Here is a 19079-nt window from a genome sequence, read left to right as displayed (position 1 = left end):
ATTGTGGAAAGATAAGTGTGCCGTGCCGTCGGTGTACTCTTTTTTGTTTTCCTAAAGTTATCTTGTTTAAATATTCAACTGTTATTCGTCCTATTGTTGCAGGCGTTGCTTTAATTGCTAAATCTGAGCGTTAGTATTGCGCGCAAAAATGAATAAGGTCCTTTTTACGTTTGCGGTTATAACGAGTTACGGTGAGTCTGTTGTTTAGCTTAATGCGGGGGTAGGTGGCAACGGCAAACGTACAAAACAAGGTTGCTGATAAAAGTTCATTTGTTTTGAACTGGAATAATTATTCCAGTTGTCGGTATTGCGCTTTAAATTTCTTTAGTTGCGTGGCGATATTCCTTACCAGTTTGTCGACAGTGAGAGGTGACGCATTCACCCCAGTAGCGACGACCCCGTCGGGAAGAATACGGGGCTCCATCGGTCTGACAGTCAGCAATAAGGCGTACTTTTCGTTCGAAGGGGTGCCTTACGCAAGACCGCCTGTCGGACAACTCAGATTCGAGGTAGCAGCCACATTTCCGTTATCAGGGTGAAAAAAATTGATTTTGATTTTTTTTTCGAGCCCCCCGAACCGGTAGGCGAATGGGTCGGCGAGGTGGAGGCGCTTGCGCCAACGCAGTGTATACAGTACAACTATTTCTCCGAATACGTAAACGGCACTTACCAAGTCGAAGGTAAGTTTTAAAATGTTTTAAAATATATCGAAATAGATAAAATTTAACACAAATTTAAAAAAAGTATTTTATTTATATATATTTATTTTATTTTAATTGTGCTATACATTTGATAGGTTATTTATACTTTTTAATCTTGTTTTATTTTTGATAAAATAACTTACGTATGTAAAGCATTTCTGTAAGTTTTGAGCATTTTCATCATTAAATTAACAATTTTAAGTTTTAATTAGTAAAAGCTTGTATTTCAATGTGTTTTCAAAGCGCCTGTTTATACGTGATAAATCATTATAAGTACTATGAATACAAGGTTATGAAACTTTAAACTAGGAAGTTTGGCAGCGCAGCCACAATACAGAAAAAAAATAGCGTGCTGGCAGTTGTTAAATTTGGATTTTGACTGTTGATGCGTGGAATATTGGTGACGGAAAAGTGTGTAAGATTGTTTTTTACAAAACTTCTAGATTCCTCCTGCGCCGGTTTTTGCTTAGTCGAAATTGCTGATGTTTCGCCAATCATCCTGTTGGCTTCTTCAGAGCTTCACTGAAAATGGCTCGTATTTTACTCTGTACCTGCTTATATATTGTTTGGGGGGGGGGGGGGGGGCTAATGAGGGATATAAACACCGTCTCGGATGACTGATTCCCAAATTGGTGACAGGTAGAGACCTGAGTGGCGATTAAGATTGTTAAGTTGTTTATAGATTTCTAAACCGACGAAAACCGACGCAGGAGGAATCCAGAAGTTTTGTAAAAAGCATTACAGTAGCCTGTGGAAGTTTCTCTGAAAAATGTCTAAGTTTTATTCCATAATTCGAATATATACAGAATTTCCCATATAATAAAGGTATTTTTCTATCAATTATTGGCTTAAAAAAATTCTACGTAAAATGTTTTCATAAAAACATGAAAACAAAAGAGTTACAGCAGCGATTTTGTTGAAATTTTTTTTTTGAAGTTGCAACTAATGTCATTTAACCCATTGTTTGGTTTCAGGTATTTATTTTTACTTTTTTTCTCTGTTGGGTTAATAACCGTTTAATTATTATTGGTTTTATTACAAAATTAAAGTAAAAGTAAATATTAAAATTTGCACAAATAGCGTTGTCGAATGATATTTTTTCAAATATCTCGCGCCCTGTATAATTGACGAAACCTGAAACTTTCTCTCGAAACAGTTTACGATACTGTTCAAAAAAATTATTCCATCTTTAACGGTTTTTCATTTATCGCCAATAATTAACCCACAAAAACGGAAATTTTTGCCCCTAAACGACACACCTTGTATATAATTCAAACAATGTTAAATTTAATGATTGCACAAAAATTAAATAGTAAAAGGGGTTTATTTGATGTAAATCGAGAACAAAATACAAAATAACTGCTTATGCCATCCATGCACACGCGGGACAAGTGAATGCCCGGCGGCTGACTGGCTTCAGCGAGCGTTGTGCGTGGACGGCGGCACCCTCTCACCGATCGTCGCTGGTCACTTGCCGAACTACGCACCAGACTCGCACTCCTCATTATGCAAACAGCCAGGAGCGCGAGTGTTGACTGGTGATGCTAACACTAGCCATATTTTTTGCGATTTTTGATTTGCGGCTAAAAGAACAATTTTCTAGGTCTTTTAGATTTTTGCCTATAATTTGAAAACTCTGTATATAATCGAAAAAATGTCCAAAATAAATCTTATTGCACTGGATCTTCTGCCTCGGCCGGTTAAAGAACTTTGCCAATCGGATCAACGATTATGGAGAAAAACATATTTTTCTGGAAGCTAAATTGACAAAAAAAAAATCAAACATTTTTAAAAAATACTTGGTAAAATTTGATTGCGCCCAATTTCTACCGCTTAAATGTGGACACGGTCTTTTATTTCTCCGCTAAATTTGAAGCTGATATCTGCAAATTTAGGACACTTAATACATTTCTTATTTAGCACGAAACATCGGAAACACCCTGTACAATAGGTGAAAACCTTAAATACAAAAGTTTTTGCTGTCTATGCGGGTTAGATCGCAATATAAAAGAAAGTGAAATCTGAATCATAGTCTTTCAGTTGTAACCAATTAAACCAATGTAAAAAATTGTCAAGAATAAAATAAATATAAAAAAATAAAATATAGAGCCGTAATTTCTACTTCTTCTGGTTCAAGAATTTTTTTAGTCTCGTAGACAGTTTTTGAAAAATTATGTTTTTTTGTAGACTCTTGCTCACGCGATTTTTTATTCTTTTAGAATACTTCCCGACCCCCCAGCCCCCCATTTTCAATAGGTTCTGTCACGGGGCAAAGCTGCATATATGTGCCAAATGTGAAGTTGATTGCTTCAAATTTCGGATACTTATCGTGTTGCATAGCAAGGTCCAAAAAACAGTCGAAAATCGCAAAATAAAAGATGGATACGGCGTCGGATCAGGGCCATTTCTTATAAGTTTACGTGTGTCGCGGATGATTAAAATGAGGCAAATTTTAATTTTGTAACTTCAACTGTTTGAAAGTTATTCAGGAAAAACCAAAATACTAGAACGGATAACGGACAAACTGACGCTGATCATTTCTGTACCAATGGCGATCCCATCCTTACCGAGATATAAAATTTTTATACGAGCGTAGATACTTTCGAAAAATTCGATTTAGGGGAAGAAGACTGCCTGCACCTGAACATCTACACCCGAGATTTGAGCGTCGACGCGAATGTCGACGTCCTGGTTCACATCCACGGCGGAGCTTTCATGTTCGGTAGCGGCACAGCTTACGGTCCCCAAATCATAATGGACCGTGACGTCGTCTACGTCAGTTTCAACTACCGACTTGGCGCGTTGGGCTTCCTGTCCACAGAGGACGCCACCACCCCCGGAAATAACGGCCTCCGAGATCAAATCGCCGCGCTACGCTGGATACGGGAAAATATCAGATACTTCGGCGGCGATCCCGATTCCGTCACCATTAGCGGAATGTCGGCGGGCGGGGCCAGCGTCCACCTGCACTACCTGATGCCCGGATCGGCCGGTAAGACGTACAGTCGGTCAAAAAAGTTGAACTGAGGTGGCATTTACTTGATGAAAATCCATTTAACAAAATAAATGAGAACTAAAAGTTCAGATTTTGACGAAATTATATATATTCACATGACAATTGTTTCGACAACAGCCTGTCTTTATCAAATGTAATATTTACAAACTACCTGCTACTATATATACCGAAAAATGACCATAAAACCTTAATTAATGTTGTTGCGAGAATTTAAGTTCAATATTAGAGAGATATTTAAATCTAATTGATCGTTAAGCAATACATTTAAATGTCTCATTTTGTTAATCTCCATGGCTTCCAATAAATTTCATTTTCTACTTTTTGTGGCTGTGTGTAATATATCAAAATTGTCGTCAAAAATGTGTTTTTCTGTGTTTAAGTGTGTAGCATAATTAGTATCTAGACTATTGTTTTTAAACGCTCTTTTATGTTCGTTAATGCGTTTCTTGAAGGATCTGCTTGTGTGTCCCATATAAATTTTAGGACAAGATCCGCATTTTGGACATTTCGTTTTATTGCTTTTTAAAAATTTTGCTATTGTGTTGTTAGTTCTAAAAGCTATTTTGAAAGCACATTCTGACAAATGTTTTCAAACTTTTTCACTGGGTTCTCTTATGTATGCAATTGTTTTAAATTGTTCCTATTCTGTATTAGGTTTCGGATCGATAGAGTTTACTGTTGTCTGGATTTGGTTTTTATTTATAATTTTATCGATAATGCACGGATTGTAGCCGTTGTTCAGTGCAATTTGTTTAATGATATTAAGTTCTTTATTGTAATGTTCTGTGAGTGAACTGCAGCCATTTTGTGTGTCACACAGTCAGACATAACAGCTCAAATCACGCTTATACAATCCGTCCATTATCGATAAAATTATAAATAAAAAACAAGTCCGGACAACAGTAAACTAAAGAACTTAATATCATTGAACAAATTGCGGTAGATATAGTAGCAGGTAGTTTGTAAATATTACATTTGATAAAGACACGGTGTTGCATGTGAAAATATATAATTTCGTGAAAATCTGAACTTTTAGTTCTTCTTTATTATGGTCAAAAAGTTTCCATACACATAGTATTTTTTCAGTTTTGTTTTAGTTTCTTCTTTCACTTACATTTAATGACAAATATATTTCAAGTAAATAAGGCAGTTTTAAAAGCAAACAACTATGTCAAATACAGTACAATTGTTATTTGCTTTAATAATGGCTTTAAGTCTTTTTGGAAGACTTAAAACAAGCCTTCTCTTCCCTTATCCTATTTTTGAGGTCTTCTTTACTCGTAACTTGATGTTTTTTCACTCGTCGCTTTACTTCTTCCCACAGGCGCTCTATGGGGTTAACATCCGAAGACTGTGGTGGTGTATAACGTACAGTGACGTACAAGGGTAGCACTGTGTTTAGGATCGTTGTCCTGTCGGAATAAATAACGCCCCTCAAGGCTAAGTTTTTCAACACTTTGGTTTTAATTATACTTTAGGATGTTCAAGTAGCCATGATTCCGTCAATAAAAGCTAAATTGCCTGTCCCATTAGCTGACACGCACGTCCACAATAAAACATTACCTCCATCATGCTTCACCGTAGGACAGACATTTTCGATTTTCGGAGCTGTATTTTTCCTCCCCCAAACTTTATCCCGACCATCTGTCCCAAAGAGATTAATTTTGATTTCGTCACTGAACATAACGTTTTCCCAAAACTCCCTGGTTTTGTTCATGTGTTCTCGGGCAAATTCCAAACGTTTTTTTTCAATTTTTTCCGAAATTAATGGTTTCCTTCTGACAATGCAAGCAGTTTCTAATCGTTTGAGGACTAACATTTTTTTAATACTCTTCCCTGATTGCCCCTGCAAGTTTTGGGGCGCTTGTTTTAGAATTAATTCTAATTTTTTTCACAACAGAAGACTCTTCTCGTGCAGTTAACTTCCTGGGACGACCAGAGCGTGGCCGCACTTTATAAGATCCTGTAGATTTGTATTGATTTATTACATACTGTACAGTTGAATGTAATTTTTAATTATTTTACCAATATCTCTAAATTATTTTTTCTCTTTCCATAAATCTACTACGATTTTTCAAAGCGAAATCGGAATTTCGCAAGTTTTAGCGCCCATTTTGCTTTTACTTCAAAATTAGTGACTTAAAAGTGGTGTCAAAAATAAACAAGTATAACTCATTTGTTTAAGCTAAATTTGATAGAAGCTTGATAAAATATTGATAATTAACGGTTCTACCTGCAGTTGTGAATAGTGATTTATTAAAGTGTATGGAGACTTATTGGACATAGTTTCTTGCTTCTAAAACTGCCTTATTCTTTATCGTTCAAATAAAGTGTCTCAAATGATTTTTATTTTATTTTTATCACTCTTAATGAGATTGCCGATATTTACTTAAAATGTATTTCCAATTAAATGTAAATGAAAGAAGAATCTAAAAGAAAACTGAAAAAATACTGAAAATATAACTCAAAAAATACTATGTATACGGAGACTTTTTTGATTGACTGTAAATGTCGTACCGTGCGTTCAATTTATCTTGAGAAAATTTTAATTGTCTAAATTTTTTTCCCTGTGACGTATAAAACAGGACACTATCAATTTTTTGACATATAAGCCTACATCTTATTTTTTTAAATGGTCCACCCTGTATATTATATATGTCTTTAATAGAATATCTTATTCCGATTACACTGCAACAACAATAATTATTAACAAATTAACGAAGAACAAAAACACTAAAAATGATAAGTACACACTAAAGTAAAAAGTTCTTTATTTAACTATTCTAAAAACATTTTAACAATGTGAAATTATATAAAAATTTCCTATTTTGCCTATTTCTCAGAAACGAGAGGCCTAAAATATAAAGTGTACTACATCATTGTAATCAGAATAAGATATTCTATTAAACCGAAAATTGATGGTGTTTTGTTTTGTACATCACTTGGAAACAAACTTGGCTACTAACCCTACATTTTGGTTTTCTGTTTACCTTGATATTTCAAAACAAAAAAATTTAGCCAATTAAAATGTTATCAAGATGAATTGACCAGATATATTTTTAATTGAATACTGGTAGTTTCTAAAACAAACGTCGGGCCTCTCTTAAAAACCGATTTTTAGAAAACAACAATGTATTTTGTATTTTTTATGGAGATTTAAGAATAACTGTAAGGCCGCAAGGGAAAAACAAAAATCTTAAAAATTACCAGTGAAAATTTGTTTTTTGAACCCTTGAACCCTTTTGAACACTTTGTTAAAAATAATTACTATTTTAGAAAATGGATTTTTACACTATGTTTATATAAATGTTTTTTTTGGATGAGGAATGACCAGCTAACGTGCATGTTTTTTGAAATGCCCAGTATATGCATACTTGCGCGTTATGTGTTTATTTTTCTCTGCAAGACTAAAAAAATGTTAAAAAAACATTCCTAACAAAATACATCTAATTAATGGTGGACAGGCTCCTCTGTTTTCGTTTCTTTTCATATATGATTTTTTTTTATATATTTTGAAGAGCGTGGATTTTCTAGATCTGTCGAAAGTACGTGAAAATGAAGGGTGTAATCAATGGAACTGAAAGAAAGTACAAATGAAAAATTATTATCTTTTTACTGTTTTATTTACTTGTTTTATAAACGCCAACACAGGTTCCGAAGAAGTCAGTTACTATATACCCAACTTAAAAACCAAAATATTCGTCTTTTAATCGTGGTTGACGTAACACATTCAGAATTGAAATCTTTCAGGGTTGTTCAAGGGTGGTGTATCGCAGAGCGGCTGCGCTCTCAACCCGTGGGTACTCATGGAACGCCCCTTGGAAAAAGCGCGTCAGCTGGCCGACCGGCTGGGCTGTCCAGCAGACACTTCCGCTATCATCAAGGAGTGCCTCAAAACTAGGCTCGCCGCCGATATCGCGGGGGCCGCGAGGCTGCTCCAACCGTGGATGTACAACCCGTTCTCTCCGTTTGGCGTGGTAGTGGACGCTTGGGCAGAAGATCCCGTATTGCCCCACCATCCGTACGACTTGCTCGTGAGAGGACTCGTGCAGAACCACCCTTGGATCGTTTCGTACACATCATCTGAAGGCCTGTTCCCCGCTTCAGGTATGTACAGGGCTTCATTGCCTCCAAGAGAGCTGGATATCCAAATCTGCTGAGAAATTCTGTCGACTTCAGTTGCGTATGACATTCGGCTAAAACAATGGCATTTACACAGACTTTTCAAAGGCATTTGATAGAGTAAATAATCGAATGATAATCAAAAAATTGCGAAACATTGGAATTGGGGGAAAACTTTTGGAATTGTTGACATAGTACCTTACTGAAAGAGTGCAATCCACCGAAATTAAAGTGCTTCCTGGTGTTCCGCAAGGATCACACCTGGGACCCCTACTCTTCAATGTCTATGTGGATGATATTGCCTCAAATTCTATATGAGAGTACAAAATGCTGACGACTTTATAAAACTCCAATCCCATTTAGATCACCTATCGCTATGGTGGGATTTTAATGGAATGGAACTAAATAGTAATAAATGCCAACTCACGAACTTCAACGGGAGCAGAAAGCCCATCACTTCAGATTTTGGGATTTATTAAGCGTTGTGCCTCCACACGTGTATTATTGGCCCTGTGTGTGGTCACCCAAAGAGTATAAGATGGAGGGGAAGGCTCCCATTAGTGGCAATGTTAAAAAGCATACACGAGCTTCAACGCCCTCTAGCAATTGTGTCCAGTCATGAAAACGGAAAACGCGCGGGACGTACGGTTCAATTCAATTTAAATTTTGAAAGGTAAAATGTGAAAACAAAATTATGCCGAAATAGTTGAAAATTATTGAAATTTGGAACTAACCACCACTGCACCGATGGTATTAAATTAACCGCAACGAATGAGACGGCCCGACGCAAAAAAACCCTTCCATCCCGCTCCGATTTCGGCACGTCACGACGAGTCCGGATTCCGACACGGGAGTTGCGGTTCGACGGCGCTACGTGACTGACGCGGAGTTTTATTTTCGTTTATTGACTAATTGACACGCAAAACTAGTAAAATAGTAAGAAGTCTGTTCCGCGTTTTCGTGCTACCCACTTTACCCCGAGAGGATCCAGTTCTCTTACAAATTTATTAAATTAATAAACATCTGAAAATACATAGCAATAAATCTTAAAATAATGAAACTATTATTATGACAATAATTATATTGTAAAAATGAGCTTTTTTTAGTAAATCATTTGATATACGATAAAAATTTTTCTATTTAAAAACATAATATAAAACTTATAAGTTCTCTGATAATAAAAGTTTTCTTAGTTATAATAATAATATTCCTTTACTAATCACTGCTGAAACAGCTAAAAATCTATCATTGTACACTTACTAATATGAAAAAATATATTTTAATAAAAGAAATGTAGATACGAAAATATGCCTTAACATATATAAGACTTTAACAATTAAATAATACATATAAAAATGTTTTTGCTTACATGACTACAGCAGATAACTAAAATATTATATTACTCAATCTTTTCTTTAATTTCTTTTTTATTAGTCCTCACTTTGATTTGATTTTTTTAATGGTACTTCATCCTCTATTTCTCCTCTTTGGTCGTCACTTTGCTTTGGCATTTCATTGGTATTTTTTCAGTAGTTAATTTTGCGATCACGTCAGATGATTCGTGCTTCCCAGAAGCATCGTGTTTTTATAAACATATTCAAAAATAATGTTGTAGCATCCAAGGAACACAACTGAAAGTCTGGTAATTCTGAGCTCAGTTGTGAGTATAAATACGCAGCTATATTAAATTTTTGCGTATCCACGCTGTTGTTGGCAACTCTTCTAATTCTGCGTTACATTTCGGTTTCTCGGAATTAGTAAACAATATAGGCATGTTAGTATCCGTCCGTAAGACTGCCTCCACAGTATTAGAAAGTAGTTCTCCTGCTTTAAATTTAGGTTCTTTAGTCATCTGTAATACTACTTCTGGATTTTGTGGCCTCGTTGATTTTCCAATTTCTCATTCGTCTTGAAATGAAAAAAAAAGTGATGATGTAATAGATGGTGCTTTGTAAGATTCATGAACTTAATGTGTTTGTGAGTTGTAGAAGAAGTGGTGACAGAAAAAAGTTAAACTAAATAGGATGATAGGAATTGGTTTTACAAATAATTTTATCATCTCCAAAATGAAAAACTGTTAATTCGAGCAATTTAAAATACTCTCTATTTTTTTACTAGTAATTTCAAGTTTGTGTTTAAATTTTAAGAAGCTATTTAAACAAAAATTCTAAAAAATAATATTTACAACTCAGACTCGAATTTCAACATTTTTAAAACAATAGTAACTATATTTATCAATTATTTACAATTATTAATAACAGAATATTTCTGTTATAAATCTCACATTTTCTTTGGTATTGAAATAATAAAAATATGGGAAAATTGAAAGGCTGCTTATTACAATAGTCATAATTTTCAAATATCTATCTCTCAGTTGAATATCACTGAATTTCTTTATGTATTTTTTTTAAGTATATGTTCTGCATTTTATCTTCTTTTGGATTTATTTGATTTTCTATCGCCTCACCAGCTTCTTTTACTTAACACAAACGCAAAAGATAATGAATTTGAATATTAAATACAATTAACTGATTTTCTTTGCCTGCACTGAAGTGATAGTTTCTAATGCGAATAGAAGTACTTCTTACCTCTTAATGTAGTTTTTAAAAAAGCTATTTGTTTCAATATTAATTAAAGCTAGTTCATTATCAGTAGCTTTACGTACTTCTAAAGTAATGCCTTTGTCAATATGTGATTGTGATAACTTGCATTGTCCATTACAATGACGCTATTAGGAGGAATGTTTGGAACTAGTTTGATTTTAAACCAAATTTCAAATAAATCAGCGGTGGTATCTTCATGGTAATCCAGAGAAGAATCTTTAATATTTTTCGCAGACAGAGAAAGTCCATTTGGAATCCAACTATCTTTTGAGCTAGCATGCAAAATAGTTGTTCTTTTACCTCTTTTTGATGACGCGTTTGTTTAGTTGAGTCAACCCAACCCTTTTCCGGGGTATCATAAGTATCAAACCAGGTTTCATCAATTGGCCTTTGTTGTTCTCTGTAAATCCTAATTTTTTCTAGATATTCCAGTCGTCATTTCAGAATTGTAAAAGATTCCATTAAAACTTGCCTTTTGTCAATTTTTTAAAATCTAAAACCCATGTGTTGAATTGACTTCCATAAGGTAGTTCTGCCACATTTAACACCAATTTCATCTTCTTCAAGCCTCCTAATTAAGATATCTAATGTAGGCACTTTTTTTTCCACGTATAACTGGTAAATTTTTCGCCGTATTATATCTTGGTCACACTTTCATCTACACTCGAGAAAATGTCAGCATCGCTTCTTTTTTTCTCGCTGAAATGGGATTATTCTCAATTTTCCCTACAGTTGAAGTTGGAATTTTCGTCAATGTGGCCGTTTCTTCAACACACGCTGTATTATGTATAACTTAAACTAAGTAGTATACCAAACCAAAGAATATTAAACACAGGTAGGTATAAACTTATTTTCAATTACGGACCACAATTTTACCTGAATTTAAATTCCGAAACTTTAGGTAATAATCTTGTTGCATTGTATGTTAATGACCACCCTTGGATAATCCCATTCAAAGCAATTCGTCTTATATCTATGGACAGACCATACCTTGCTATTGTTATATGTGTTCTTACTGTCGCGTCGATTCCTATATTAATATTAATATTTTGGAAAGCAATGTTTGTCGTACTACGGTTGGGCCTTCAGTAGCAAATACAAATTACAATGCCTGATATTTGTGATTCCTAGCATTTTTCAAAAAGTTGATTTTAACTTTGATTTTGCATATTGATTATTATACAAGTTTTTTTAAAAATCGCCAATATGTGAAACTAAAATAAATACCAGCGTAAAAGCGTGTTTTCGAAATTTTGTAGCAATTAGATTTTGTCTTTTTTTTTCGCGATATTTTCAGACAAGAATAAGATCATTTTCGCGGTATTTTTAAGAAAAAAAAAAGCATTTGGTTGTTATATTAAGAACCCCTTTCTAGTGACTGAGATTTGAAGACATCACACATGTCGGAGTTACAGCTGTTCATTAAAAACGAAGAATCACCCCTTTATGTTAACAGACACGTCAAAAAATGGTAAACAAGAATTACTCCAGGAATGCTGCTTACATTTTAAAAACTATATATTTTTTTGGTAACATTTCCCGGAAAAATCACAAGATGCCGGTTATGCTTCCTCTTGGAAATCTGAAAATGTTTTCCGTGGGCTTTGGCCGCTCTAGTACTAACTGTTTTGATGTTGATATACAGGGTGTTATATTAAAAAAACCCAAGTTTAGTTTATATTTAAAAGTTTGTGAGTTTCCAAAGAAAACTAATGAAGATTCGATAAGTTTATGTATAGTCTTCTATAATTTTAATTCATTTCCTGGTAAGAATTTTACGCCGACGAGCGCCTCCTGGCGGACATCGATGCGAATTGGAACGACATAATGCCCCACGTGTTGCACTACAACTGTACCGTCGCTCCAGAGCTGAGGGACGAGGTCTCTCAGGCGATACGGGAACGGTATTTGGGCGGCGACCCAGTCGACAGACGTTCATTTAGCAAACTCGTCGAAGTAATTTGTTTCTCGGATCTTTAAACACCGTCGTACTGACCGGCTTTTGTTTCAGTTAATCGGAGACCGTCTTTTCGTCGTGGACATTGAACGGGCCACTGCTCTGCACAGTTCCTCAGTGACATCGGACGTCTACAGTTACCTGTTCGACTATCGCGGTGCTGCGAGCAAGTCCGATGCGAGGACCGGCTCTAGCATCGACATAGGTATCGTGCGTTCAATTTGTCTTGATAGTTACTCTTAAATTTTTGGCCTTGGTACCAAACGACAAAGGTTTCCCATTTATCTCGAGATCTTTTCAGGAAGTGCATTGCAGAGTCGCGAGCAAAGAGTAGTACGTGAGTTTTAGGCGGCGCATTTAACCTTAAAGCATGTCTCTCGCTATAAGTAAAAACCTGCCGCAAATCGAAATTAATATTCCGTGCCACTTTATATTTTAGTCCACTCGTTTTTGACAAATCGGCAAAAAGGAAATTTTTATATAATTTTAACGAGTGTCTTTACTGGCAGATAAAACTATGTTTGTTTGACATATTGATGGTTGAATTATTGTCCAAGTCATTGGTTTTTCACGAATTTCGCACCCGTGAATGGAGTGATATGCTTCAAGTATACTTTCTGAATAATAAAAGTGCAACCGCAGCTGGTCGTCAGTATATTAGACTTTATTCGATGCGCCGAACTCCTTCAAAATAGATATTTCCAAGGGTGGCAAAGAAATTTACAGAAAATGCCGAAGGCAAGCATATTAGGATTACTATATATGAAGAGACAGGTATTTCTCGGAAATCAATCCATTCCGTTTTGAAAGAATATAAATATAATGCATTTAAATTTCGTAGAACTCAAAAAATAAGTGCAGGACAGTGTCATAGGAAGGCGCAGTTTTGTTTGGATTGTTTAAATAAACATAATGAGAATAATAATTTTTTGAAAAACATTTTATGGGCTGATGAAAGTTCGTCCACTACAAAAAAGGGTTGACAAATACACGAAATAAAAACCCAGGCGTAGCAATCAATTAATATATGGGCACATTTTGGGACCGATATTTATACATCAAAAGTTAACTGGAGATCATTGTTTGCAACTCTTAGAGCACCAAATAGAACAATATATAGAAGATATACCCCCAGAGGTTGGATAGGGAACGGCGGAACTACGGATTGGTCAACCAAGAGCGTCGACTTAACTATAATGGATTTTTTCTTTTGTCTATATATATATACGTCGTAGGCTTATATGTCGAAAAATTGATAGTGTTTTGTTTTATACGTCATTTGGAAAAAAACTTGACTGCTAACCCTATAGTTCCTTTTTTGTTTACATCGATATCTGTAAAAACAAAAAAGCCAATTCAAATGATATCAAGATAAATTGAACAAACGGTACAAAAGAAACGGTGTCCCAAGCCTCCGACTTTACCCTGCTTCGATTTCCAGGCGTTTCCCACGGAGACGACACCATCTACGTGATGAAAACCGTTGCGGATACTCGCTCAAACGACGACGACCGCGCCATGAGTGAAATTCTGACCGACATGTTCGTGACGTTCATGCAAACGGGGTAAGGGGGGTGTACCCATTGGGTCAAATTGATTTAGGGACAGATTTAGCACGACATAACTAAAATAATTAAAAGTAGTGATCCGTTTCTAGTCGTATCAGTTTAAAGGTTGCTAACCTACTTTGTTGGTTAGTATTATGTTAAATGCAACATCGAAACACATATTTTAAGGAATAAGCTTTGAGACAACGAATTAAAAAAGAAAACTAGAACTTCTCAATTTCATATTCCTTTGCGTAACACTGAACTATTTTTAGAAAACACGAATTCGATATTCGTTAAGAACTATGAATAAGAAAAATTTTTATATAAAATATTGACTGCTACTATTACAAATTTAACTACAAACTAAATACTATTGGCATATCAATATGATTTTTTTAAAGATATACTAATAACAGTAAATATGTGAAGTACTATACATAAAAAAAAAGATGCTTACAATGGCCCCTTTGATCTAAACCCAGAATTTTTATATTTTTTTAGCAAAGTAGTGTCTTCTCTAATTTTCTCATATTAGTAGTTTTGAAAATTTTATTTAGTAGCCATACCCATTATATATATATATATATATATATATATATATATATATATATATATATATATATATATATATATATATATATATATATATATATATATATATATATATATATATATATATATATATATATATATATATATATATATATATATATATATATATATAAATATATATATACAAATATATATATAAATATATATATATATATATATATATATATATATATATATATATATATATATATATATATATATATATATATATATATATATATATATATATATATATATATATATATATATATATATATATATATATATATATAAATATAAAATTAACTGCTGCTTGTGGACAGTCGTGCTAGATCCTCCATTTAGGGACAGGGCCAGGTGGGTTATAGACGCAAGCGATCTTTAGCGTACCGCAAGTGGGCGTGGAATGGTTACCAGTGGGGAAGGGTTGCGACGTGCCACTGCGACGCCTCAACATATCGGGCCCCCAAGCACTCGGCATGGAAGAAGTGGCCCCGGGACGGGGCGCGTTCTGGGAGAGACTGCCCCTCGCCGAAAACGACCGCCTGGTGCGGCGGTCCAAGGACGAGCTGTGAGACGACTCTCGGTAACTCAAATATATTCGCTTTTATTAAAAATATTTTTCGAAACAACTACGTCGCGGGCGCTGCACTGCGACGCGGCAATAAATATAACGCTATGTATCTCTCTTTGTTTGAACTGTGACCGACTAAACGGTAACGCCCACTTCTCCCAGTATGTCGGACAGACGCTCGAGATGAACGGTCACCGAACTCCCGGCTCCCTGACGGCTCCTGTTGAGTAGCTGGAGCGCGTTCATGTACTCGAGCTCCGAAAACTCGGGCCCCTTGTCCACTATCCCGTTGAGGATCTCCTCGGGCGCGAGGAAAAATAGCTCGAAGTAGTGACGGGCATGGTCGAGGGCCACCTCCCGCGTCATCGTGATGTTGGTCAGCGTTTGCTGCAACGCGAATATGTTGCGGCACATACGCTGGATGCCCGCGTCGTCGATGCCTTGCATGTACTGCGCGGAACTGATCAATATTTTCGCTATGAGGTGGCCGAGACCCTCGAAGATGTACTGCGAAACGGAACGGGCTCGGTGACTTTGCCGGCGGAACCGGTACTCGTTTTACCTTGCATTTTCGAGGGTGCAGGCTCGAGGTCATCGCCTCGTCGACGTTGGCGAGCACGCGGCTTAGCTCGAGCACCTTCGGGTCCGGCTCGTGCGTCTCTTTGTTGTGGTGCGTCTGCGCGAGCAGGTAATGGAAGCACTGTACCCTAACCTCTAAATGCAACAGGAGCAGGCACGTGTTGGCAAGTTCGTCGAATTCCTGCGCGATACCGGTGAGGTGGTGGAGCGTGGTGGCCGAGACGGGCGGGGCGACATCGCCGTGCGAGTTCTCGGCTCTGTGCGGCGATAGTCGCGACGGCTCGATCCGGAAGTCGCTGGTGTACTGCAGCATCCTCACCGAAAACCATTCCTGCGATGACGTGCGATCAAATATACGTCGGCCACGTCCCGTTTACCCTGTACCATACTCTCCTGCAACGTGGCGAGTTCCTTGAGCAGCGACATGTCCGATAAAATTTCCGCTGCAGACACGCCCCCTTCGCCCAGATTGCTCGCCAGAATTTCGGCCTCTTTCCGGTTCCTCATTCGCACATCCTCGGGGCTCTCCTCCTCCGAGGGCTGGTCGCGCAGCACCCTGCGGCTGCGCTCGCTGCGCGCGTGCGACTCCTGCTGGGCCTTGAGGTTCAGCCAGTTGGGTAACGACCTGCGGTCGAAAATCACTGCCGGGTACAGTAGGCGGAGCTTTACCCTGTCGTCTTACTTTAAAAACCGGTTGATATCCTCGTCTTTGAGCCACGCGGCGCTGCATATCCGTTTGTCCTCGGAGTGCGGCTGCACCAGGCCCTGGTACGCGGCGTAACACGTTTCTTTGTACTCTCTGAGCGCTTTCACCGAGTATTCGGCGATCTTTTCGCTATACAGCGGCAGCGCTTGCAATACCGCCTTCCACTCTCTTATACATCTCTCCACGCTGACGGTACTCTGAAATTTGAGCGTTGCTTACGTGAAAGAGGGCGCGCGAGTCTTACCGTCAACAGCGGCTTGTAGTCCGCCGACAAATCGAGCAGGACGGTGGTCTTCCACGCGTCCGCGGCCTTGAAAGCAGCCTCCACTTGCTCGACGATTTCATCCGACTTGCGTTTCAAGTAAACGTTGGACACGTGCATCGTCACGTACTTGTAGAGGGCGCACGTGCCGTGGGCCACGCCCAAAAGCTGCTCCACGTCCTCGATGAAACACATCAGCGGCACGAAGAGCACCAGTATGTTGTTGGGGTGCGGCCTGCATATCAGCACTTTATCCTTCTTGGTCGACTTTAATGCGCTGCTGAGGGTCAGGGCACTCGAGGAGCCTTCGAATTTGAACAGAGTCTTCTTCTTGCTGGAACACCCGGATTGAAGTAAGTTCCGCGCATAGAAACCACGCCTACCTTTGTTGCTTTCTGCGCGAGAAGTACAAGGAAATGTCGGTGTTCTCGGGGATCGCGTTGATTTGCAAATCGGTCGTCATGTTTTGCAAGTCCATGTAATCGTTGAGGAACGTCTGGAGCTGAAAGTTAGGTCACGGAGAATCTCGACGTAATACGAGGCGGGGCCAATACATACCACGACTTGGATTTGCGACCAGTAGTATTGTAGAGTGTAAGGCTTGAAGGTTACTTTGTGGGCGGCGATCGCCTTGTCGACCCACTTTAAGAAGGTGCCGTGCGCGTCCGAGGCCTCCTTGAACTGATCAAACAGTATGTTGACCAACTCCTTCAACGCCAGCTTGGAATCGATTCCTTCCGCGTAGTCTATGACGTGCTGCGTCGATTTTTGTACGATTTGGGTTAGCGATATTTGCATGTCTCTGGCGATTTCCTAGTAAAAATCGAACTTGAAGGGCCCGAAATAACCCACATTAAAAAAAAATGGCCAGTGGGTTGCATAGCAAGGTAGAAAAACCAGTCGAAAATCGCATAATAAAAGATGGATACTGGCGTCGGATCAGTGCCATTTCTTATAAGCTTACGTGTGTCGTCACGGTTCATAGCAATATTCAAAAGACAAGAAACCGACAAAAAAAAATTTTCTTTTTCATCATTTCTGTAAAAATTACACATAAAATTTGTTTTGTACTTTTTGTCTTGGCTTTAAAGGGTATGTAATAATTTATTTTTTTACAAGGGCGCTTACATCGATCGAGTAAGGCAACTTTTCCAATAGGCACAGGCTCTTAACTATTATTGCCATGTAGTGTTTGGGATTTTCCTCGTTGATTGACAAGTCCAAATCGTTGTCCAGATCTACATTGTCACTGAACAAATCCCTGTTTTCCCTCGCGATGTCTTCCATTAGGTTCCTGGCGACCTTGGACCGGGTTCTGCCGGACAATCTTCCTTTGCCGCTTCTTCTTAAGGGAGAATTGATCAGGAATCCGTCCCGGCCAGACCCCTGCCGTCTCAGTGTTAAAATATGCTGGGATGGCTTGGTATACAAAAGCTGTTTCAATTCGGCAACCAGTTCCACATGAAGTTGCTGTGGAAAAGATAAAGTACCAACTGAGAGAACTGTTCCATTAGGTTCTTACTTCCTTTTTTTGTTCCAAATCCAGGCAGAGCTCCTTCACACTGTCGACATCGATTAGGCGATCGCGGCCTAAGGCCACCGCCTCCACCAAAAGTTTGGTGGCGTGCAGGTACCGTTTGTGGCTCAAATGACTCGCAAACTGACTAGGTACTTCATTCAATTTCTCGCTAAAATGTAGATCGTCAAACACGCTCTCGTGAAATTTTCGTCACCTACATTTCATTTAAAAGCTGTAGCATGTTTTTGTACTCCAACCCTTCTGTCCACAAATTCTTCAGCTCGTCCCGTTTACATCGCAATTTCTTCTTGCAATCTTGCAACGTTTCCCGGACTTTTCGGATTTTCTCCCTGTTCTCGGTTACCGACTGCGATATTCGCCCGAAAATGTGCATCACCTACGAAAGCTCCGTTTAAAGAAAAAAGGCGCGACCGAAGCCCGAGCGGTACCTTTTTGAGGTCGTTCTCGTGCTGGGACACGAGTTCGTCCAATTTCCGATCGCACAATTTGAAATCCGCCTCGAGTTTCGCCTTTTCCCGGTCCCGCTGCTCGTTGGTCTCGCTGGCCGATAAAGTGCGGATAACGGACATTAAGAGGCCGCTCTGAAACGAAATTTGGTCATCGAGACCTAACCTACAACAGGCCGAGTTACCGTTTCCTTTACGGGTTTCACCCCCCGAGGGGGTTTTATCGGGGGCGATTGGTCCATCGCACTGCCCCGCTCGCTATTTCGACGATTTATCTACGTAGCTGCGAAACAACTCCCACATATTTTACATTTGCTTCTCATCTATGACATGACAGTTAACGCCTAACCCAACTTATTTGTTGTGACAGCGACGGTGGTTTATTTCCGGTCTGTGGCGGGTCAGGGCCGGGCTCGTAAATTTTTTAGCGCA

At 38.1% G+C, this 19079-nt stretch overlaps 2 protein-coding genes across 2 annotated transcripts; one reads left to right on the top strand and one right to left on the bottom strand.

Annotated features, from left to right (window-relative positions):
- The first annotated feature begins 74 nt into the window (after positions 1–74).
- Positions 75–15129, top strand: LOC132701676 (carboxylic ester hydrolase-like). The gene is made up of 9 exons (XM_060669783.1): positions 75–191; positions 364–509; positions 569–680; positions 3322–3693; positions 7468–7824; positions 12214–12398; positions 12454–12604; positions 13841–13964; positions 14926–15129. Exons 1-9 carry the CDS (start codon positions 149–151, stop codon positions 15113–15115), a joined length of 1680 nt encoding a protein of 559 aa, XP_060525766.1. The 5' UTR covers positions 75–148; the 3' UTR covers positions 15116–15129.
- Positions 15130–15225: 96 nt separating this feature from the next.
- Positions 15226–19026, bottom strand: LOC132701673 (exocyst complex component 4). The gene is made up of 12 exons (XM_060669779.1): positions 18833–19026; positions 18630–18782; positions 18399–18577; positions 18184–18349; positions 17790–18131; positions 17220–17474; positions 17045–17163; positions 16644–16995; positions 16376–16596; positions 16078–16318; positions 15677–16024; positions 15226–15621 (listed from the first exon to the last, which is right to left on the bottom strand). The coding sequence occupies exons 1-12, from the start codon at positions 18887–18889 to the stop codon at positions 15250–15252; spliced, it is 2805 nt and encodes a 934-aa protein (XP_060525762.1). The 5' UTR covers positions 18890–19026; the 3' UTR covers positions 15226–15249.
- Between the last annotated feature and the right edge of the window lie 53 nt (positions 19027–19079).

Source organism: Cylas formicarius, unplaced genomic scaffold (assembly GCF_029955315.1).
Source record: "Cylas formicarius isolate icCylForm1 unplaced genomic scaffold, icCylForm1.1 PGA_scaffold_5__7_contigs__length_24384050, whole genome shotgun sequence".
NCBI classification, from domain to species: domain Eukaryota; kingdom Metazoa; phylum Arthropoda; class Insecta; order Coleoptera; family Brentidae; genus Cylas; species Cylas formicarius.
This window is presented reverse-complemented; position numbering and strand designations above follow the sequence as displayed.